The sequence below is a fragment of the Thermobia domestica genome, chromosome 6 (genome assembly GCF_964235325.1).
Source record: "Thermobia domestica chromosome 6, izTheDome1.hap1.1, whole genome shotgun sequence".
Lineage (NCBI taxonomy): Eukaryota > Metazoa > Arthropoda > Insecta > Zygentoma > Lepismatidae > Thermobia > Thermobia domestica.
In genome coordinates this window covers 108499079-108523626 of record NC_137459.1, presented here as the reverse complement: position 1 = coordinate 108523626, position 24548 = coordinate 108499079, and the positions used below count along the sequence as shown (strand labels likewise).

The 24548-nt window shown below is 34.3% G+C and overlaps 1 protein-coding gene across 4 annotated transcripts in view; it reads left to right on the top strand.

Moving 5' to 3' along the window:
• Window positions 1-24548, top strand: part of LOC145688146 (regulator of nonsense transcripts 2-like) — an 89901-nt gene that overhangs the window by 30788 nt on the left and 34565 nt on the right. For 3 of the 4 annotated variants that reach the window (XM_081761958.1, XM_081761959.1, XM_081761957.1), the window contains exons 6-11: window positions 195-340; window positions 3855-4038; window positions 8905-9086; window positions 12184-12319; window positions 13931-14093; window positions 24219-24366. In XM_081761958.1, the coding sequence (XP_081618084.1) occupies window positions 195-340; window positions 3855-4038; window positions 8905-9086; window positions 12184-12319; window positions 13931-14093; window positions 24219-24366 (959 nt within the window). The remainder of the gene's footprint in view (window positions 1-194; window positions 341-3854; window positions 4039-8904; window positions 9087-12183; window positions 12320-13930; window positions 14094-24218; window positions 24367-24548) is intronic. The other variant, XM_081761960.1, reaches the window with a different exon arrangement.

The following is a 24548-nucleotide window of genomic DNA, read 5'->3' as shown; positions in this document are numbered from 1 at the left end:
GATAAACAAGTTGAAATAATGTATAAATTTTTGAGTTGAATATCACAATAGGCTGTGTACGCAGTCACTGTTTTAAGTTGACATACTGATTAAAAGTAATATATAGTGGTTATTATTTGTTGTTAAAATTACATATTTATTTCTTATAATGGTACTGAAGTCCAGTTGCTCATAATATCCTTCTTTAATGTCAGGTCTTGTTCCACGTTCCATCAGAATATTGTCTGAAGAATACAACATTCCTGTGCCAAAAAGTGATTTATTACCTGCTGACAAACAACGTAATGTAAGGCAGCTCCTTAAAGAATACTACAACTCGTTGTGCAGGCATCTTCTAAAAGTAAGTAAACTTATTTTAAAGAGAGTTTTATCTAACGTTGTATTATGTATGGTTTCAGCGTAGAGGTTTCGCTTATAGTTACAGAAAAGGAAATTATAAGACGATGGTTCGTTGTACAGACATGTACACTCCTGTACAGATATGTTTAAAAATTAGGGTATTCATTTTCTTTTAAAAATTTTCAATTTGCACTGATAGGAAGCACACACATACACACACTGAGTTGTAAACAAGGTCTCAGAGAAACTGAGAATATATGTTGTAAGATTTATTAATAGAAATTGCTTAAAAGGAAGTATTATATACAATACTTTAAGATTTTTTGTTTGTGTTTTTAGAGGGTTTCTGTAGAAGGTGTGCGAATACAGATGTATCTATTAAAGAATGATTCATTGTACAAACTAATAAAAAAAGCACATGTTTTAACTGGATGCCTTACAGTAGAGTTTCGTTTTCTTTTTACATTTTCCCTTATCTGATGAAGCGTTTACTGAATATGCTTATAGTGTACTTACTTCCTGTTCTGTGGGTTGTTAACTTATTTCCTGGAAAGTAATTTGTTTCTCGAAATTGTCCATTTGCTCTTGAAATGGTGCTGAGAGTTAGACGAGAACAGTTTTACACACACACACACACACACACACACAAATTAATTTTTAATGTCATTTTACTGGCAAACTTTATTTAGAAAAATGTTTGACACAAAACTTTATCTTTTGTATATTTCGAAACTTGGTTCTCAAAAGTACTAAATTCTATTTTTGAAAGTTATTTTGTCTGAATCGACCACTTCTAACTTCTTGCAGAAGTTAAAACTTCACAATTTAATACAACATTCAGAATTTAGTTATCACAGTGTTTAGTATTTTGTAAAGGTATACTTCCCTCAGCTTTATTAAAAAAAAAAAAAAAAATCCTGTATATGAAGCTTATTTCCCATTTTACTTTCATTATTGTCTTGAGAGTAAAGAACACATTATATATATATATATATATATATATATATATATATATATATATATGTATGTATATATGAAACAAAAGTTTAGTATAAATTCCTGATCTGAATCAAAATTTACCAGTTGCTATTTTACAATTTTGACTTCTTGTCAGTACACACTTCCGGCCTGTTTTAGAAACTCAAAATATCAGCTCAAATTCGGTACATGAAATTCGATATGTCATGTTTTCGTTTCAAACCTGTGTGTAACGATCTAAGTTGTGGCACAGAGAAATAGTTATTTTATACCCCTATATTGTACGAGAAGTATTATTTTTTGTTAAAATTAACTGGATGAATTTCTGAACGTAAACCAAACACGTGTTTATATGACAAATGACTGAAAAATGAAATGAAATTAAATCTTTAGGTTTTACGTCCCACGGTGATGCCGGCTAGGTTAAAGTAGACGATGATGATGAGAAATGGACGAAGTGGTGGAATAAAGAAAGTGGGAGGAAACGGGAGAACCTCGAGAAAACCCAGGCACACGGACAAGGTGTTTGTCCACCACAAAGTTCACTTGGCGCGAGCTGGGATCGAACCAGGGACTTCATGCACCAGAGTGAACGCTCTACCACTGAGCCATCGCGGTCCCACGTATCACTGAAAGTATTATGGCGTGACATCTAAACTATGTAGACTAAGTGATTCAAAATATGAATCACTTTGACGTGTGAGACCCGAGTCCGATTCCCGGCGGGAGCTCATGTGATTCGGATTCCACGTTAATCAGTAGGTCCACGTCTCATATAGCCTTGCTGCTGAAAGGGACGCTAAATTAAAATCAACTCAACTCAAAATATGAATCACTGTAAAACAACGAGCAGAACGTCTACCATAGTAATGCAAAATTTGCACCACCATGCAGAATCATCCTATAAAATTGTGATGCAAAAAAAAATGCATCACTGCGCTGCAAAGAGTTAAAAACTGGATACCGGTTAACATTCTCAATCTGTTTATGTGTATACAAGGTGAACTGTATATTTTTAAACGCCCATGTAAGTTATAAACTAACAGATAAACAAGTAAGTTCCGGTCCATATTGTGAAACTGCGATAAACGCCCACATTATGAGAATTCAGTATTAAAATCGGAAGTAGTACATCCATCACTTTCAGTTGAAATTGAGGGATAAGGTCGGAGATAAAATCTGTTCTGGGACACAGAATAAATATCAAAAAACAATTTCTCGCTATTTCTTACAGCTTTTGTCTATAGGAATCAGTATTGAAACCGGAAGTTTTACTGGCTTCAACTACTTCCGGTTCAAGTAGGAGAATAAGAGCTGAGATAGAATCTATTCTTGCGATCCTGAATCCATATATATCAGAAATCCATTTGTCGCATCTTACTATCGTTTTGGTGTATTGGAATAAATAAATCATGAAAACTAGAAGTGGTAGTAAATTTATACCACTCCCGGTTTTGATAGCAAAATAAGAGTAGAGATGAAGCTTGTGTCTTTAGACACTGAATCCATATCAAAATACCGCTTCTGGATATCTAGTATATGTTTATCTCTATTGCAATCAGTGTTGTAACCGGAAAATAGTAGCTTTTCGCTTCCGGTTTGAATATGGAGTTAAAAATTCAGATGAAACGTAATCTTGAGACGGTGAATCTGTATCGTAATGTTGTTTCTTGCAGTCTCTTATTGTATTTCCTCTATGAAGATCCATATTCAAACCGGAAATGGTAGTAGATTTCTGCTACTTCTAGTTTTACTAGAGAGATGAGTTTTTTCTTAATGGTGATGAATGTTGAAACATGAAATAGTTTGTGTACGGTTTGAATAAAGAATTAACGAAAGAGAGGCACTGAATCTCTATATACCTAGGTAGAAACGTTTTTTGCTATTTCTTTACGTTTTTGTTTTGATACCAGTCGAGAGACAAACGTACAGATATAGCCGTCTATAAGTCTGCCCATATTTATGCATTGTATAGTTCAGAAGCCTCAAAGCGCCAAAATTTTGTACGAAGAAAATATTGACATGGGCAAATTTTTGACATATTCTGCGATGCCAAGTGAACTGGGTGTTAACTCAAGAGAATAATGTATTTATTCAAGGGGCACTAGGTTAGATTATTACATATTTTAAATTATTATATTAAACGAAAACTTACAATAACAAATTTTTGCTCTCGTCGATGGTTTAGTGGCTGTCATACGGGCCTTCGATGCACAGGGTCCAGGGTTTGATTCCCAATTCGATAGCGTTGAAATTTGCATTTCGGCCGATCAGATTCCACTTTGAACTGTGTAGGTACATGCCTCACATTGTCTCGGGCTGAAAAGCGACGCTGAACTTCATTAAAAAAAAAAAAAAAATCGAATGGAACTAACAACCATACGTGTTATTCAGTGTTACGAAAGTTTAAAAATGGAAAGTAGAGTCGATGTAGCATTTGTCCTTAGTAAACAGTTTAACTGGCGAGGAAATGAAACTAAAATTATAAACTCCCTTAATTCGTTATATATCTTATTTTTTACTTTCTTTCTTTCTAGGAACATCAAGAATTGCAGGCTTTTGAACGACAGAATAGAAAAATTCTTCAAACCAAGGGTGAGCTCAGTGCAGAGCGAAGAGAAAAATTAGAAATACTTCAGGCGTCGTATCATAAACTGCTTACGGGAGCTCAGAATTTCTCCGAAGCTCTTGATGAAGATGTTCCTGAATTACCAGAAGATGGTAGGTTGTAGGAAGCCATCAGTAAGAGTAGAAACCGGGAGTGCAAAATTATTTACATTTTAAACAAGACATTTAGACATATTTGCAATTTTTCAACAATTAAAAAAAGAAAGAAAAAAAGCGATAACACTTACTTTCAGGTGTGCATAATTAAAAACAACCAATTAAATATCGAGACAAATAACGGCCATATTCAATTTAGTGAATATTTGTAATTTTATGCATCTCAAATAACGGTTTTTTATGATATGTAGTATTATGTATGAACAAAAACATTTTTTTGTTTACAAATTAAGTATTGAGTGAACCCACATATATCCGTTCTAAGTATTCAGGTAGAATATTTTTCTTAACTTGATTTAAAAACAAAATAAGGAAATAAAAAGAGAAATCTTACGACCAAGCTCAGGTCGCAGTCAGGCAATTAAAATTACTGAGCACAGATAAAATCTACCATAGTGGAAGAACCACAAGGTTTATATTTATCTTATAGTTGCGAAATATAGTTCATTGAAACTTATCAAAGCAAAACAGTTGAAGTACTGGTCCATGAGAGTTGTTGGACGAATCGTTGAAAAATGCATGATAGGTGCATGTGAGCGTATCCATGAATATCTGTATTGAAACCTGTTGCTGCACATTAGAAAATGCTAGGATTTTTAGCGGTATGAAAGTACACTGCTAATCGGTTAAAATTATCTAGTCTTGTAGAATATTAAATAAAAATCACCTAGTCGTAAATATGCTAACTACATTCAGTTAGTAACTTAGTGACGTCCTAAGGCAAAGTCACCACAAATAGTTGATTCCTTTAAAATGTCTGTTTATTCCACATCAACACCGAGTTCGTACACATCTGAACTTTCTATCACCTTGTCTCTATAAGCTTCACTCATGGATATATTATGGGCCGCGGTGGCTAAGTGGTAGAGCGTTCACCTCTGGTGCATGAGATCCTTGGTTCGATCCCAGCTCGCGCCAAGTGAGTTTTGTGGTAGACAAACACCGTGTGGTGGGATTTCTCGGGATTCTCCCGTTTCCTCCCACTTTCTTAATTTCACCATTTCCTTTATTCCTCATCACCACCGTCTCCTTTAGCCTAACCGACTAATCGTGGGACATAAAACTTAAAGATTTCATTTCATGTATATATTAATAATAACTCTGTTTTCGTCAATTACTGAACAACCAACTTGTCCAACTTATTACTAGTATATTTTCCATGTGAACATCCGGCTAACGAATCACAAAATAAGTCACCTCAACTATTAGGCTTATATGTTAAAAACAAGCATATTTTCTCGCAACTTCTGTGAATAGATGTTAAAAACATAAACCAACAACATACCTGCTACATGGCATGTAAGTTTTGTTTATTCTAAGTATTGAACGAACATATATGTCATGTACTTCGAATCCTACAGAGACATTGTTGCATAAGCAATTCATTGAATCAGATAATTGTATAGTATAGGAAGGGAGAACTGATGGAATGTGTTTCCACTGATCGTAAGTGTTTACCTTCAGGAACTTTGAAGTAAGTGTTGATTTAATTCTGTCCCTTTCGACTTCTATGAAGTGCCAGACTTCTACCAAGAATTCTTTTCTCATCGAAATAAGTATTGCTTTCCCAAAGAATGTGTAGTATTCATAGTTCCGTATGGCATTGTTGAGTATTAGTCTTTTATAGTAGTAAGCTACCAAACGTAAAATTAACAGCTTAATTGGGTATTAAACGATTTTACAAAGCATATTAAAACTATAAAAAGAAAGAATGTAAAACAATTTATGGTAGTCTAGCAAGACAATGAACCAGGGTACTCAAATGTTTGACATATACTTTACCAGTAAACTGGTATTGATATGATTGCTTTCTGTGTTTGATACTTATTTTCAGGGCTATCAGCAACCAAATATTTCTGGTAACTATTATATTTGAAGAGACCATGCATTAGATTGTAAATATTTCGAGAGTTAATTTTTCGTCGTTAAGCAAGCAATATGTACAATCGTGTTATATATATATGAAACTAGCCTTTCATAAATTCATATACACTTACTCGTACATACACATGTATTCTTCGTCCTTTCGAAACTTAGCATATTTTATACTGGGACGAATTCAAAATTCAAGAGAAAGGTGCATTTTAACAATTTGAGCCTTTTTTTCTTTCTTTGTTCCTTCGTACAATACCAGTTCATATGGTTCATATGAAACAATGTTATAATATCGCAAAAAAAAAAAAAAAAAAAAAAAAAGAAAAAGAAAAAAAATCGAACTGATTGGAAAATTCAGCAATCAATTTTTTCATGAATTTGAACATTATTCTATAGTCACAGGTTGTGCGGAAACAAAATAAAATGTTGCTCTGAAATGTTATTGGCACAATGAGAACAAAGTAGTTTGTATGGGTCATTTATATCAGTATTCATATGTTATAACAGTAGGAACCTAATAAGTGATTTTAGTAAGACATCTCCACTATGAATGAATGGTTTAGTAAGGTAATTCTGCATTTAATACCACATTCAACAAATACGTATTTCAAAGTGAGAAATTCGTGCATAAAACTATATGAAAAATACATTAGGTCGATAAGCCGTATTTTAAATAACGGTTAGCATATAAATATTCTGTCTTTAATATTTTAATTAATTTATTTATTTTAGTTTTATTTATTTATTTATTTTTGTAAATGACAAGTAAGAAAATACGGTATTTGAATTTGAATGGAATTGGTGTGTATAATCGAATTTCATAACATGCTCTTTGGAATTCATTTGTAACACACAGCTTTTTTTTTTTTTTTTTTTTTAATATTATGTACTTTTTTATCATCATTATCAGTTGAACTCTAAATTGTAAAATGAAATTTTTCAGTTTCACGTCCTACGCATATGCCGGCTAGGCTAAAGCAGACGGTGATGATCGGACATGAATGAAATGGTGGAACGGAGAAAATGGGAGAACCCCGACAAAACCTAGGCCCACGGTTTTTGTTCACCACAAAGCCCATTTGGTGTGAGCTGGGATCGAACCAAGGACCTCATGCACCAGACGTGAACGCTCTACCACTGAGTCACCGCGGCCCCAAAACTCTAAATTGCAGTTCTTATATTTGGTTCATAGTAGTTATGTACAAGTTAATTTGAAAATTTATAGCAATTGACAACTTTATTAAACTAAGAAAATTGTAAATTTCCTGTATTGAAACTAGTGTAATGTAATATTTATTTACTTACCTTTAATTAATTTGCTTTCAAAATGGTTATTTCAACTGCAGGAAAAGCATCCATATAAAAAGACATGTATTTATTCCGTTAAGCCCCGCCAGCTAATGAACAGAAGTAACTGACCAAAAATTACAAATCCTATGCCGAAGGCATTGCCGGTTTTGGCTGATAGGTTAGGTAACGTTACATTATGTTTCGTTCACGATACTATTCTATTTTAAAAGGGCACACTTACGTTCATGAAATATTACCTTCTCTTAGCATGAAATGCACTCTTACTGTCTTAGAAAATGTTTATTAAGGTCGGAATTGCAGTACTGGGTGCAGATTGACTTTAGGACGACTGATTATAAAACACGAACCAACTTTGAAAAAACAACAACCAACTTGTTCCAGGTGGCCACTAACAGCACAAATGCTATCTAACCGTGTCAGAGCAGGAACGTAGCAGGGGCCGAAACGTAAGTGACGAGGTATGTCCGTAGGGAGCAGGCGCGTCAGTGACGGTGGGCATTCGGTTAAACGAGCATAGTAGGGAAACACTTCATATGTCATGAAAACACGTGGTTTGTGTGTGGCTTTGCTTTGCGACACTTCTATAATCATTCTGTACATTCTCTTCACATAACAATTCATGTCATTATGTCTTCCGTATGAAGTAAAATACAGCACCTTTTCCACTGACGATCGAGCACGCTCGAAAAATGATACTTTTAAATACTGCTTTCTCAAGTAAGAATTCACAGTATTTTTCCTACACTTTCGACGCTCCTTCCTTACAATCATTAATTCGTGTCTTTTGCACAATTTCAGCATAATTGTGCTTGTTGTTGGTATTGAACTGCATACAACTAAACATTGTTAAATCACAGCACGCACAGATTTTCGCGATTTTCTCAACATACTTCTTCCACAATGGGGTAACCTTCCGCCGTAACGCCCGGCATAGAAAAATAGATTCGTCTTTAATTTCACCTACATTAATTTCTATCCTTTTCTGGCGTGGAATGCCCGGGTTTGATTCCCGGTGAGCTCATGTGGTTCGGATCCCATGTTAAACTGTAGGTCCACGTCTCATAGAGCTCCACTGCTAAAAGAGACGCTAAAATCAGATCATATCAAATTCTACCCTTTTCTTATTCTATCACACTGTACAAAACAACAATCATCAATTCTTCCAGGTGGGATTTGCACCGTTATCCCGGTGGGGCTTAACGGAATTTAACCTAACAAAAACATTTGTTATTTCTATGTTTTGTACACTCTCAGAAGTTAATTTAAAAGACTCAGTTAATAGTTCGTTAAATTAATTTTTTTCACGTGTTGAACACAAGAGACAACAAATGAGCTTGAGGAGATTTGCGTAAATGCAATTACATATAAGAGATTTTACAAAACAGTGTAAGAGATTTTACAAACCAGTTTAAAAGATTTTAATTAGCTTTCATGATTGTACGAAAAAATGTAAATCCTTGATGTATTACTTGTTTCGTAACGAAGAGAAAGTTTCGAAGTACAGAAATTGTAACAAACTGTTAGCTTTTATAGCGTTGTAGGAACATTTTATGAGCATTCATTGTAACATTCCAGTAAAAACACGTAAATCTGCATTTATTATTATTATTATTTCAGAGTTCTTGAGAACCGAAGATTTGAGCATGAAAGGAGCTTCTGGAGAGGGAGAAGATAGCAATGTTGGATGCGCTTTATGGGAAGACGAGGATACGAAATGTTTCTATGAATCTTTGCCTGATCTCAAGGCGTTCTTTCCCAGTATTCCATATAAAGACAATGCACGGTCTGTTACGCCACAGGTGAGAATCTACTGTAACATTAGTAACTTTTTGTTTTAGCTTTTATGCGAAAAAAAAAACAGTAAGACTAACATATTCATATGATCTCTACATGTAATAATATTTTCTTTCTTTCTTAATACAAGTGACATAAAGTAGAACATTTCTTATGTTGTTTCGTACGTATTTAATTAAGGATTCTTTCCTGCTTAGGCTTATAGTTCAACGTCCTACAAAACTGTTAGAAATTTCTGATTTGTATTTCAACATCCAGTTTTAGGAGCGAGGCTATATAAGACGGGATCCTACAAAATTTACCGTTATATATAATAGATGAAACAATACTGACACACCAAGAAGTAATACAACACAATTATGATTTTATATCACTTAATGTTATGAAAATAGGGCTTTCATATTAAAATGAGGATTGTAATATTTTTAAAGAAATACATTTCAGCCTCCTTCATGAAAGATTTCGGTAATATAAGTAGTCTTTTCTTTTATGTTATGGTAAATGTTCTTAATAATATAAATTGTGTGGTGGGAACTAAGCCTTTTGCTTGAGACTACACGTGGGTATGTAGCTCAATTCCCGATGGAAGCTCGTATGGTTCAGATTTCACGTAAAGCTATAGGTCCACGTTTCATATAGTCTTGGTGTTGTAAAGGGACGTTAAACTCCAAATCAACCAACTCATCTTCAGACTACATAATCAAGAAAATATGTTGCTTTTGTTACGAAATCATTAAAAATAAATAAGATTTTGATGCTAAATAAGCTCTTGGTTTGCATGGCTTAGATCTTATTTAAGTTTTTCTGATATCTATGTTACTTTCGCTACCCTGCTAATAATGACAGTATTTTCTCAGAAGGAGTGACACCAAAATACGTTGGAAATATTCATATTCCTGATTTTTCCACCGAATTTATCCTAAATAGTTTCCGATTTGTGTGATTTATGCATGTTGATATTTAAATGAATCTAAGATTATATTGTTTAATTAATTAATACTTATACATGGTGTATTAATTTATAGAGCCCCAATCATATTATACTCACAAGGAACGGACATGAACATGTCATCCGGACATCAGAATCAAACCTAGTCCATTTGATAAACATAACAAAGATATGTTCTTGCACAAAAAAATAGGTGACATGGACAACGGAGTAGGTCCCTGGGGCCCATTAACCCTGTTATTATAAGGGAAATCGTAGACTCGCAGTGAAATAGCTATTGCATCAACACTGTTCGTTGGAAATTCATGGTTTATAGTTCATTCTCTTCAGCATAAAACAAGCTTTCCAGAGGTGTTATGTATTGAAGCCCATAACGTTCTTGAACAGGGAAAACTGATAAAATGTCGGGAAAATTCCCTCCAGAAATGCCTCCCATCAACTTTGGCCCTTTCTGGAGTGGCCCCGGGTAAAGGCACACAATCCAAATGTTTCTCCGTAATTACTATAGGGGATAAGAAATGTTTGTACAAAGTTTTGTATTCCTAGTTAGAATAGGTATGAGAGGAAAGCGTATATTGATATACAAGCTTTTCCCTCCCATCTATTCTATCTAGCAATACAAAACTTTCTTATCCCCTATAGTATTTACCGAGATACATTTGGACTGTGTGCTTTTACCCGGGGCCACTCCAGAAAGGGCCAAAGTTGATGGGAGGCATTTCTGGAGGGAATTTTCCCGACATTTTATCAGTTTTCCCTGTTCAAGAACGTTATGGGCCTCAATACATAACACCTCTGGAAAGCTTGTTTTATGCTGAAGAGAATGAACTATAAACCATGAATTTCCAACGAACAGTGTTGATGCAATAGCTATTTCACTGAGAGTCCACGATTTTCTTTATACTAATAAGGTTAATGGGCCCCCGGAACTTAATCCATTGTCCATGGCACCTATTTATTTTGTGCATGAACGTATCTTTGTTATGTTTATCAAATGGACTAGGTTTATTTCGGATATCGGGAAGACAAGTTCATGTCCGTTCCTTGTTAGCTGAAAATCAGATGTACAGGACAGATAATAGTAATTTTGAATTCATTGGTAATAGTGCATACGAAAAAGAACACTTGCATTTTTCATCTGTGTAGCTTTCTTTAACGATGTTACTGTAGAAGTGTTCTTTTGTTTCACAGTAACGAATAATGTGACAGGGGCTTCTTAGCGTTATGAAAGAATCGAAAATTGCCTACTTCCCAACTTTCGTCACTTCACATTTATTTAAAAACAAAATACATCAATTCACTTTTTTTCTTGAATGCAGCCTTATTCTTTCTTCTTTATCAAGAATTCGAAGTATTTTTTTAAAAGAGTATTTTTCCTCCTGTTTTCTTCTTTTTCCTCTTATAAACAAAGGATGTGTGTGGTAGTACTGATAAGTACAAGAGAATCATCTAAAGGTAAGAAGTGATTAATCTCTCTGCTTATCGTTTGTTTGCTATTTTGAAAATTTTAAGTCGGATTTTTTCTGTATCGTATTACGAATTCACTATGATTCATAACAATCGAAAAGCATTATGTGGCTCAAAGTGCAGCTTTATTTTGACCTAAAATGTGAGTTTCATTAATCAATACGACATACTGTTTAGTATAGTTCTACGAAACTTTTCAGTTCAGTAAGTATAAAGGCGGTATGTTGTGTAAGACTGACGCAAGAAGTACATAACTTTACCATGACTCTTTACTATTGCAGCTTATTTTTAACAACTTTCTGTTTCTTCAGCTTCCTATACTGAACACAACATTGTAATCAATCACTTTGCAGTGAAGAACTCTACTGTTTCATCCTGAAAATAGCTGCTTAATCGAAGTTTTCCCCACTTCTCATTATTTCTACAATATTGAATGGTGGGCGATAAGTATTTTCCATTTCATTTCTTTATCTCATGAATGTATATAAAGAATTGATCATCATTGTATTTTCAAGAGTTGTTTAATAATGCATGAAATTACTACCAGAAATAATAAAAGTCCCGTTGCTTTTATGAATGTATGTGTGTGAAGCTTTTGGCCTAATATAGATTTATGTACGTGAATTGTACTGTGAGCTTTCAATTATCATAAAAAGGTACTGATAGTTTTGATATTTTTATCAAAGCCGGAAGAAAACTTGGATTCCCATTTGGACGAAGACTTGAAAATAGATGATCTTGATGAAGAATTTAAGGATGATGGAAAGAAGGATGATGATATCTCCATCTTAGAAGCCGAGGGTAAGGTGGTAGCATCCAGAGGTGTGTAAAATTTCTGTTGATAACACTTAAGATATTTCTAAACTTTATATTGTGTCATGACATGTTCTTGTTTTGATTTCTGAAATTGAACGAGAAAGTCAGCTATTTTTAGAAATGCATAGATTAACATTCAGTAAGTTGAAATCTCTATAGACATGAACAAGAACTTTAACACTAGTTATTTGGCAGTGGGATTAGTACATATCTCAAAAAACCTACACTCGTGCTTTTTTTTTTTTTTTTCGTTTTCTGTACTTTTTTTTTTTTTTTTTTGTACATTTTAATTTCTTTTTCATTGAATTAGAACCTTTTATGAAGAACAGAAAAGAATAATCTAATATGAGTATACAATTCAATAAATTTGAGACAATTTACAGAAGGAAATACTCTTATGAATGAAGTTTTCAAGTTTAACATGTTTATGAAGAATAGCGAACGGGTTAGATGAACGAACTGTAGATTAGTATTTTGTGTATTTTCTTATACCAAATGGAAGGAAAAAGTCCTAATAAACATAAATCGAGAAACGCTTCCTTCTAAAAACGCGAAAAGTCAGTTTATGAAAAGCACTTGTTTGAAACCTATCGAGCTTAGACTTACGCTTTGAAACATCAAGAAATAATTAAAGTTCTGCCTTAAGCTCATGAACTATAGTGTGCTTTCTCAACGCATATTAGAAGATGAGGTTGGATATTAGAATTTCCAGCAGTTACTGAATTACTTTTCGAAAATCCGTTGTGTAGGTATGGCACTGTTGGTAAACTAGTACAGCTGATTAGAGCTGTAATAGTTTCTGTATGATTTCTAAAACCCCTTGAGCTAGATCACATACGTTTCCAAGGGGGCTTTAATAATGTTTTTAGCACTTTCAGATGCTTGTACGTGGGAAAGAAGGGGCTGTTTGTCCCATGTTTATTAGAACTTCTTTCTTTCATTTATAGTTTTTTTGAATCACGTATACAATATGAGAAAAAAAAATAGAAAGAATCAGTGTTTTAAAGAATTGTCCAGTGATTCACCTGACGGACAAAACATAAACATAAATAATCCTCCAGTTTTAAACAAATCCATATTAGCTTAGAAAGCTGACTTGTTAGTTATTTAAACACTTTAGTAAAGTAGAATTCCCTAGCCACGTAGGTCGCTTATCCGTTGTCGATGTACGTGTTCGCAAATCTTTCTGGAGCACATTCAGGTACATATTAGGTAGTCGTTCTGATCTTACCGTTCTACTACGTCCTATTCTTCATGATTGTCCTATTACAGAACATACGGAACAATAAACCAACCAGTATTTATAAGATATAACTTGAGAAGTGGCTCGGATACAACTTAATAAGATATTCCTGTAATATTAAAACGTGATGTACAATCAGTAGACCACCCAGTAAAATGAATGAGTTGTAAATCTTTGATTTTTGTGTTGCAATAATAATTGTCTACAAGAAATGTGTAGGCTATGAATAAGCATTTAATATTTTAAACATGACCACTTTGAAAATTTTTATGAAAAATTATAGAATAAGTTCTAATGAGAGCAGAAATCCGAGAATCTTATTTTAGAAAATAAAAATAAACAAGAAAAACTATGTATTTTGTTTCCCTTTTCAGAGCCTGAAGACCACGAACCAAATGTAAATGCTGGAAATAAAATTCTTCTAGACGCATTTCTGAATCATTTGCTCAGTTGTGTAAATAGAGAGATGATCGATAACGCGGCGGTGGATTTTATGATGAATTTAAATATAAAGCATAATCGAAGGAAGCTGGTGAAGTAAGTATTTTAATTTTGTCAGATGAACACTATATATATATATATATATATATGGTGTTAATGAACTATACCGACAAACTGTAAGCGGTGATTCCTCACATCAAAATAAGAGAAAAAGTTCATATGGACCTTTGGCGAAAAGTTCATAGTTTCAAAGCTAGGGCTGTCCAAAATCGCGAAAAGGCCAAATTTCCAGACGCCCTAGTTCGAATTTCAGAAGCTGTGGATGGTAGTTCTTATCAGCGTAAAGGAGGTCACGCATACACAATCCAAAGGTGTTTATTTCATCCATCTTCAATAGGCGTACAGGGTATTCTCCACAGCTCGTAATTCTCAGGTATGCTCTCAATAGTGTTCCCAGATATATCCTGATTTCAAGGAGGGTCCAAAGTAGGCAAGATGTAAGCCTTAACAACAATGGACACCCAATGCTTCGAAGGAAAGACGGAAGTGTTAGAAACCGGCAACTCCATGTATTTATGTATTCGGAATAACGTGTGCTGCGATGTATTTCGTCACGTATATTTCACGTTTTCTTCACTAATATGCGTGGAAGAAAACATCGCAGCATGTGTTATCCCGAGTACGAGAAACCGTGCTGCTGACGATCCTTAACACTTCCGACATCGCGCCAGAGGATTCCGTGTTCACTGCCGTCACGGCTTATTGTTTGCCTACTTTGGACCAATCATAAAGTCAGAGCATATCTCGAAATTCGGTTGACGGCATGTCTGGGAATTTCACCCTCCAGGGAATACTCTGTACAGGCATTGAACATTAATAAAATATACATTTTTGGATTGCGCATGCGAGACTTCCTCTACGCTGATAAGGACCACCATCCATAGTTTCTCGAATGCGAACTAGGGCCCCTTGAAATTTGGCTTTTTCGCGATTTTGGACTGCCTGAAACTATGCACTTCTCGCCACAAGTCCATATGAACTTTTTCTCTTATTTTGATGTAAGAAATCACCTCTTACAGTTTGTCGGTATAGTTCATTAACACCCTATATATATATATATATATATATATATATATATATATATATATATATATATATATATATATATGGTGCCTTCCATTTCAATTCAGGCAGAGCATGTACCATCATCATCTCAGATATTGTTGAAACTTTTTTATAGCAACTAGACATGTTTTTAAGAGACCCATATTTTTTTGTTTTGTCAAAAAAAAAATTTCCCGACAAGTAATGGGCCATCAAAGACCCGGAGTACAATTTATGAATTGTAGAAGACATGGAAAATGGTCAATTTCGGAGCCTCACCATTCGGCTATGGAGACAGGTAGAGTTATAATTCTTGTTGTGGTATGTACGTAGGGATATAAATAAACTATATTTTATTATAGTTTGGTTTGCGCAAGCGTATTTTTGTACATAAATTAACAAATGAACGTCAATTTATCTGAAAAGTCGAAGTTTGCGATTTTTTTTCGAGCACTTCCGGTTCGAATTTTAAAATTATGTTTTCGCGGTTGGTAAGACCTAGCTACCCGCTTTCCGAAAGAAAAAAAAATTGTATCGCTTGTGTGTGCAACCGTTTTGTCACAAAAACTTCGAGAAATTGTAAAATTTTCAAAAATCGCCTTTTTGGGGCGCCATTTTCTCAAAAACACCATCTTTTAAAATTCTGAAATTTTGTCAGATGATTCAACTTTACATGAATAATAAACATACCAAATACCATTCTCGACCAATGCTTCATGAATTAACTGCAGCCTTTTAAAGTTAGCGAAGTTTCGTTAACTTTGATGTCACAGTTAGCAACACTGGGAACAATAAAAGTGCAATGATTTGATGATGTTTGGGGTTCACATTCATTAAATGAAGAATAAAAGGTTTTTTTGACTGTTTTTTTCTTTTTTTTTATTTTTATTATTGATCAAGAAGGCTCTCTGAAATAGTAAAATGATCCTCCTCCTACTCCTCCGTTTTCTTAAACCGAATTAATCTGAGGTGGAAATTACGATTACGAAACACAAATTTTAAGTTTACTTGAAATAGCCATCCAATAAATTCTGATGATCTACTAAAAGCCTGAAGTATTACCTCAGTGATGATTTGAAATGCTCCAGACAAAGTCTCAATTAAGTGCGATGTCATTACAGTGATCGAAAAAGGACAAAAAGTTAAAAAAAAATCGAAACGTTTACTTACGCGTTCCAAAGAAATTTACTGACTTTTTAAACAGAACAATCCCAACATAAGAATGGGTCACTCGGAATTTCACAGTATTCCACTAAAGTGAGTCAATCCGCAACCTGCGAGGGAAGTGTGTATGTGTGTGTGTGAATGGTGCAAATTTTAAGTTAGCTGCTACTGTGTTGCTACAAATCAAAGGTGCAGCCTGTATTAAAGCTGTCATGAGTGACCTATTACCTTTAGTAGTATGATCCGTAGAAAATGACAACTGTCTTCTTCAAGAATGTGGTGAATGTCCTGGAGTGGAAGGAATAAGCGTGGAGTCTTTAATTATTGATCCTGATGAAAATGAAAGTGTTACGTATGCCATATGGGAAAACAATGATCTCGTTAAAAAACTGTGCCACTTTCTGTTTTCGTATCGTACATTGCTGGTTTAACTGTAAGAATTGTAATTCATGACTACATCAAGAAAATCCAAAGAGAATTAATTGCTACCGAAAAGCACCGTATAAAATTTCAAGATACAAATTCTATTTTACTTCATGTGGACTTCGCTGAAAACTGGACTGTTATTCTGCAAAGTGAAATTCAGAGTTATAACCGGAAAATGAAACAACTGACAGTTTTGTTGTAATAAACGACGATAAAACACACGATTCGGCTCATGTACTCATAGCCATAGACAAGATTCTAAAAATACGCGAAGAAAAACGAAAATATATTTTATAGAAAAAGGTTTGGATACGAGAAAATAAGTGTCTACAATTTCCCAAACCGTGTCAGTGATTTCTGATGGTGCTGCATCCCACTTTAAAAATCGCTTTCAGATGTTCGAGATGCAGACAGGTCCGATAAAGCAGTGGTTTTGCAGTGAAACCGGCCATGCAAGGGTTTCTGCGACGGTATTGAGGGGGAGGGGATGTAAAGAATGTGGCAACGCAATATAACCTTAGGCAAACACAGATACACAGTATTAAAACCGCAGAAGAAAAAAAAATGAAATGAAATCTTTAAGTTTTACGTCCCACGATTATGCCGGTTAGGGTAAAGGAGACGGTGATTGAGAAATGAACGAAATGGTGGAATGCAGAAAGTGGGAGGAAACGGAATAACCCCGAGAAAACCCACGAGCACGGCGTTTGTCCACCACAAAGCCCACACGGCTCGATCTGGGATCGAACCAGGGACCCCAAGCACTGAAGGTGAACGCTCTACCACTGAGCCACCGCGCCCCCACTAAAACCACAGAAGAATTCGTGAGTATAGTGCAAGTACAAACTCCGGGTATTACTCTCGTTTTGTTGCATGGTACTGAATCCGACGACTTCCGGAAGAAAAAAAGGGAAAGTATGCACCGGTAACTGGTATTCTACGAAGTCATCTTTGGCTTTCGGAAAATGGCGAAGTTTTTATGGCAGTAACGGGTCACCATGAACTAACTTCATGCTTTCCCCAAAATCGAACTTCTGCAATTCAAAGTGTAGATTTAAGAAATCTGCAAAAAGGAACTTTTGTCACATACATATGTGATAATCAGTGGTGCGTAGCAGAAATATTATGAATAAATCATAAATTACGTGAAGTTGTAGTGCTGTTTGTGCTTCCACATGGACCTTCAGCATTTGTGATTATCGACAATGTGCTACGCAGGGGCGGATCCAGGACGGACTTCTGGAAGGGGGGAGTAATAGTGCTACTTAGAGCTACTTTTAAGAGTTCCAAACTCCGAGATCGGTTTTATTTATATATAAAATAAAAAAGTTTCTTCCCCCTAGATCCACTCCTGTACGAGTTGTGAGTGTGAGCCGACACCTATTGAAGCATCTGCACGGTTTCCGAAGACCATTTTAAGTAAGCGAACTTGAAATTTGTGCGTTTCTTAATCGTAATTTCCACCTCAGATTACTTCGGTTTAAGAAAACGGAGGAGTAGGGGGGGGGCTCATTTTACTATTTCAGAGAGCCTTCTTGATCAAAATAATAATAATAATAAAACAGTCAAGAAAACCTTTTCTTCTTCATTTAATGAATGTGAACCCCAAACATCATCAAATTATTGCACTTTTATTGTTCCCAGTGTTGCTAACTGTGACATCAAAGTTAACGAAACTTCGCTAACTTTAAAAGGCTGCAGTTAATTCATGAAGCATTGGTCGAGAATGGTATTTGGTGTGTTTATTATTCATGTAAAGTTGAACCACCTGACAAAATTTCAGAATTTTAAAAGATGGTGTTTTTGAGAAAATGGCGCCCAAATATGGCGATTTTTGAAAATTTTACAATTTCTCGAATTTTTTGCGACAAAACGGTTGCACACACAAGCGATACAAAATTTTTTTCGGAAAGCGGGTAGCTAGGTCTTACCAACCGCGAAAACATAATTTTAAAATTCAAACCGGAAGTGCTCGAAAAAGATTCGCAAACTTCGACTTTTCAGATAAATTGACGTTCATTTGTTAATTTATGTACAAAAAGATACGCATGCGCAAACCAAACTATAATAAAATATAGTTTATTTATATCCTTATATACATACCACAACAAGAATTATAACTACCTGTCTCCATAGCCGAATGGTGAGGCTCCGAAGTTGACCATTTTCCATGTCTTCTACAATTCATAAATTGTACTCCGCATCTTTGATGGCCCATTACTTGGCGGGAATTTTTTTTTGACAAAACAAAACAAAAAAAAAATGTGTCTCTTAAAAACATGTCTAGTTGCTATAAAAAAAAGTTTCAACAATATCTGAGATGGTGATGCTACAATTTTATATTTTTTTGCCTGAGTTGAAATGGAAGTCATCATATATATACAGAGAGAGAGAGAATAATGAACTATTAGAAGTGGCTTTGTGGTGACTAGCATCGTGTTCGTAGGCTTTCTTGGATTCTCACCTCTCCTCCGACATCCCCATTCCGCCAGTTATTTCATAATCATTCACTTTAATTAATCATATGTCTCCTTTAGCCTAAACTGTACAAGCGTGGAACGTTAAATGAAAGATTTAATTCCCATAGTTTGGTATACAAATGTCGGGTGTATCAAAAGTATGGGGCTATAGACCAACTCCGTTATGGGTAAAGATGAGAAAAAATTGAAAAAGAAAAAAAATACTGGAAATGAGTATTTTTCAGTCTAAAATGATGGAATTTGTTTTCAATAGCCTCACCTGTTTGGCCTCTACACTAGTAAGGCATTCTATGTTAAATGAAAAGTCAACGTTTCCAGTTCAAGAGAATGTTCTAACAGAACGTAAGGACACACAGAAATTACACTGGGAACGTGCATATTGTTATGTGACAGAACGTAGAACACCTCGAATCCGTTTCCCAATAGCACTGTATTGTTAGTATAGTGAGGACCCAAGTGAACGGCCTGCTGAACTGGCAACGTTCATTAACCATAGGGCGCTTTACCATCGTGGAGCCTAAACGACTGGTGCAATTGCAAAAATTTAAGTATTTTACATTGAAAACTTTCCTCTTCGTCCATTTTTCCGTATATTTACTGATAACGGAGTTTATCTATGACCCCAGACTTCCGACATACCTTATATGAATATAGGGTGGTACCTATCTTTCGACATCCAAGTTTTCTTGAGTCTGACCCCTAAAGTGGTTCCATATCAGAGCAAACTAACCCATGAGGAAAATTAGCTTAATTGTGTAATATTAAATGGTGTCCCAAACAACCTCAAGTTTTCAGTGTCTTTACAATATACAATATAAGCAGGGTTTGAAAAAAAAAACCAACCCACCTGGGCCCATGTGGGTTTTTTCGGGTTTATTTTTTTATTTTTTTTTTCGAAGTATTTCAATGTCTTTGGGGTAAAAATGTTAAAATATGATTTACATTTCAAGATTGGCATTGTCACAACTTGCAACAATTTTTCTATTCACTGCTGTCTTGAAAGAATGGCCGCGATTTTAAAATTTTATATTGGATAGCCGAAAAAAATCTATGCAGCAAATTTAGAATCTCTTGTGCTTCTACCCTCAAAATTTCAACTTAAAAAGTCCGAAAATTGCACCCTGTAGCATGGATACCCGCTATTTTGAATAATGGCCACCATTTTAAATTTTATGCCGCCAAATTATATACAGCTAATTTAATCTCTCGTGCTTCTACTTCAAAAATTTCGAATCTCCGAAACTTGAAATACCGAAAACTGCCCTTTGTAGCGTGAATATCCGCTATTTTGAAGAAAGAAAAAAAAAGAAAGAAAGAAAGGGTGCCATTTTGTAATTTTACGTTGGTATGCCGAAAAAATCTATACAAAAAATTGAGTGTCTTCAGCCTGTATCCTGAAATTTAAAAGACCAAAAGTTGAACACTATATGGTACAGGCACAAAAACGAACAAATGTAGATCGAATCATCCCAGAAGCCTGTGACGTTCGCCAAATATGAATACCAAATAGCTATATTAATTTAAGACATAATTCATCGAAATGTCTTATATGAAATAAATATTTTTCAACGTAGAATAAATGGTTTTATTGTTGAAGTTCACTTTCGATGCTTTGTGCGTTCAATTACGGGAATTTCCCGAGCACTTGTTGCAAGATGGTTCTTTCCTGAAAATTAATTTAAAATAATTAACAAAGATAGGCCTATAATTCATATTTTATTAAAGTAAATGTTTCAAAATGCCATAAATTAAATTAAATGTCTTCCAGCATAAAATAAATAGTTTTATTGTTGAAGTATTCACTTCCGATGCCTTGTGGGTTCAATTGCAGGAATTTCCCGAACACTTCTTTCACGACGGGTTTTCCTTGAAAATGCAGCTTGCTTTACTGTACATCGAAACTTCCATTAATACTGAAGTTTAATTCAGCACTTAAAATAGTAAGCGTTACGTAGTCTTGGGAGCTCCGAGCATTAAGCTTCATAATTTCGACAAGAATTTTTACGCTATTGCTAGTGTCGATTCTACAGAATGCTTATTTGAAGGGTAGCAACAAATGACTAAACTGAACTGTTGTTGGAAAACCAAATTTTACTGAATACTTTTGTTACCGTGAAAGGTAAGAAGTAATACTAATAGTTTTACTAATGTATTTACATGTTTACTGTTAGTACCGGCACCTATGATCTTAAACCTGTCAACGTATGAGGAATAACGTCCCTCGGCGGCTTTGAGTCAGGAAGTACACTATTCACGGAAAGTATTTTCTGAAATACAAAATTGCTTATTTTACTTCAAATAGGCTATAAGCATAATCCACACATAAATTTGTTCTATAATTATCTCAAGCTGAGTTTTTTAAATTCATTCATTCAGTGCATTCAGAACTTTATAAAGGTCTTATTTTGAATGTTGTTGACTACCTTAACATGAAAGCATATAATTCGCCCAAAGAAAATTCAAAATTGTTAAAAATAACTTTCAATGTGATCACCTTAGTTATACCAATAATATACTAACAGAAAGCTCAAAAACCCAGGTAGGTTTTTTCAGGTGGGTCCAACCCGAAAAAACCCGCTGGTTTTTTTTCGGACTGGGCCCACTTGGGCAAACCCTGCATATGAGGCAAAGGACAGGGACTGTAGGGTAGTTTTAACTAGCTTTTCATTACAAAACACATATCTAACGTTATCTACAATGTATCTCCAATCATTTAGTAGTTATTACCTTCATAATATATGTTTATTAACTTACAATTGTATTTCCAAACTTATAGCCTTATATTGTATTCTGCAAATGGACTGAAAACTTGAGATAGGTGGGTTACCATTTAATATTATTCAATTGAGATTTTTTTTTTTTTTTTTTCATGTGGGATAATTTGGTCAGGTATGAAACCATTTTAGTGGGGTGAGACTCAAAAAATCCCGGAAGTCGAAAATCAAGAACCACTCTTTATATATATATATATATATATATATATATATATATATATATATATATATATATATATACTATTTTCTGGTAATTTATACCTCTGGTGCTTGGGGTCCCGGGTTCGATCCCAGCCCCCGCCAAGTGAACTTTGTGGTGGACAAACACCGTGCTCGTGGGTTTTCTCGGGGTTCTCCCGTTTCCTCCCACTTTCTTCATTCCACCATTTCACTCATCTCTCACCATCACCGTCTCCTTTAGCCTAACCGGCATAACCGTGGGACGTAAAACTCAAAGATTTCATTTCATTTCTGGTAATTTATATATAAAATATGAATTACCAGAAGCAATATTAAAAATGTCACTACGAGCTCTTTCGAAAAAATACTTCATCAGATATCAGATATGGAACACAAGAAACAAAATAAAATTAAAATAAATAAAATGAAGCACCACTAAAATGTCGAGATGAACACTATGTTGTACAGGGTCCAACAATTGTACCTACTATTTCACATGTCCTGTTCACCGTTCATCCTCAGAAGATAATACCACCACTCTTCTAGACTTTGTGTATATATATATATATATATATATATATATATATATATACCGGATTAGGAAATTTTGCCGCATACTCACCACACCATCATATAGAGGACAGAAGCAGAGAAGTTTTTTAAACATTATATCCATACGAGTGCAATGGAAATTCAGAGTAAAAATTTGAAGGACTAAACCGAGAGCTTTTTTATGTTTGTAAGTGAAAGTGTTTTGGTATAATTAGAATTCTGTTTTCATATTCAAACGATATATTTGTAAAAGTTAAACCCACTTACTTTGCGAACTGGTATTGTGCTGAATGAATATGGTAAATTAATATCCAGGAAATGGGACATCAGCTATTACTTTTATTTACTTACTTATATTTCTCGCAATTGTTCATTTTATGTTGTTTACATTGAAATTGGAAGCTAACTGAAAGCTGAATTCTAACTTGTTTGGAGGCACAAAGGTACCGTTTTTATATACTATTGAATAGATGATGGCATTATGTATGAAGCAATTTTATTATTATTATTATTATTATTATTATTATTATTATTATTATTATTATTATTATTATTATTATTATTATAGCACAAATATAGTAGTGAATATTGCTTAGAAAGCATAGAAATAGGAGTGCTGAATTATAGTGAAAGGAATCAATCGATATTGGCTGCACTAAATTCAAAAAAATACTGAGAAGAATGACAAAATCTTACAATAATTTAAAATGAACATACGTTAAGGGAAAAAGTAATAGAGTGATTGTTAAATAAATTAAATTATTTTAACTGTATGACGAGGGATCTAATTGCCAATCTTGATGTTATTGTGTATTTTCTGTATATCTTAATCTTTTATGTTAGAAATATGACAAGAAAGTGACTTAGATCTTTTGCCTAATGGATGTGTATTTTTAAGAAAGGTTGATTAATTCTTTTAGATGATAGTTAAATGAAATTTTAATTTATACACTACTGAAAACGGTATATTATCAAATTGCCTGTTTTGATTTTAACCTCGTTTTATAAATCAGCTACAACCTTGAATCGGCCAATTCAACAGGTGTAGGCCCGAACAAAGAAAGACAGGTAACTTCAGGTGGCTCCTTAAACAAATAAGGTGTTTTAGGCTTTTCTCTTTGTGGTATATATTTCAATGTTCTGAAGACATTTCTGTCAGTTAGTGTCTGATGAAGATAACGTTAAGTTTTTGATACCGTTAACACTGTATTTTAGTTTTAATAAATAAGTGTATATACTCTGGTCAGAAAAGTTTTAGTTCTTCTTGTAATAAGTTCCGGAGTCCTGATGGATAGAGCTACGTACGACAAACTGGGACTTAACCAATAATGTATTGAAATTAAAATAATGAACTATTTTATATGAAATTAATTTCATTATATTTCAGATTATCATTAGGCCGTCTTGTATAGATCGCATTGCTTTTAACTTTCGATATATATATATATATATATCTGTAGATGTGTTAGATTTATGCAGAATATTTACTGCTTCAACTTAGTTTGAAATTCCGTATTTTAAATTCTGTCCTTAAATTACAGAGCTCTGTTTGCTGTCCCGCGCACACGTCTAGACTTACTTCCATTTTACGCAAGATTAGTTGCCATTCTGCACCCATGCATGCCAGATGTTGCTGCTGATCTTGGACAAATGCTCAAACAAGATTTCAAATATCATGTGAAAAAGAAGGTAAGGCTAGTTCTTACAAATCTATATATGCACAAACTTGTTCAGCTAATTCACTATTATTCATTTAGAAACCATCTAGTCTCCAATTATGTTCGAAAATATTTATATTATTTGTAATCTAAGCAGTGTACCTATACTCTTGTTACAGTGATGTCACATTTATACTGTTTGCCTTGTACAAT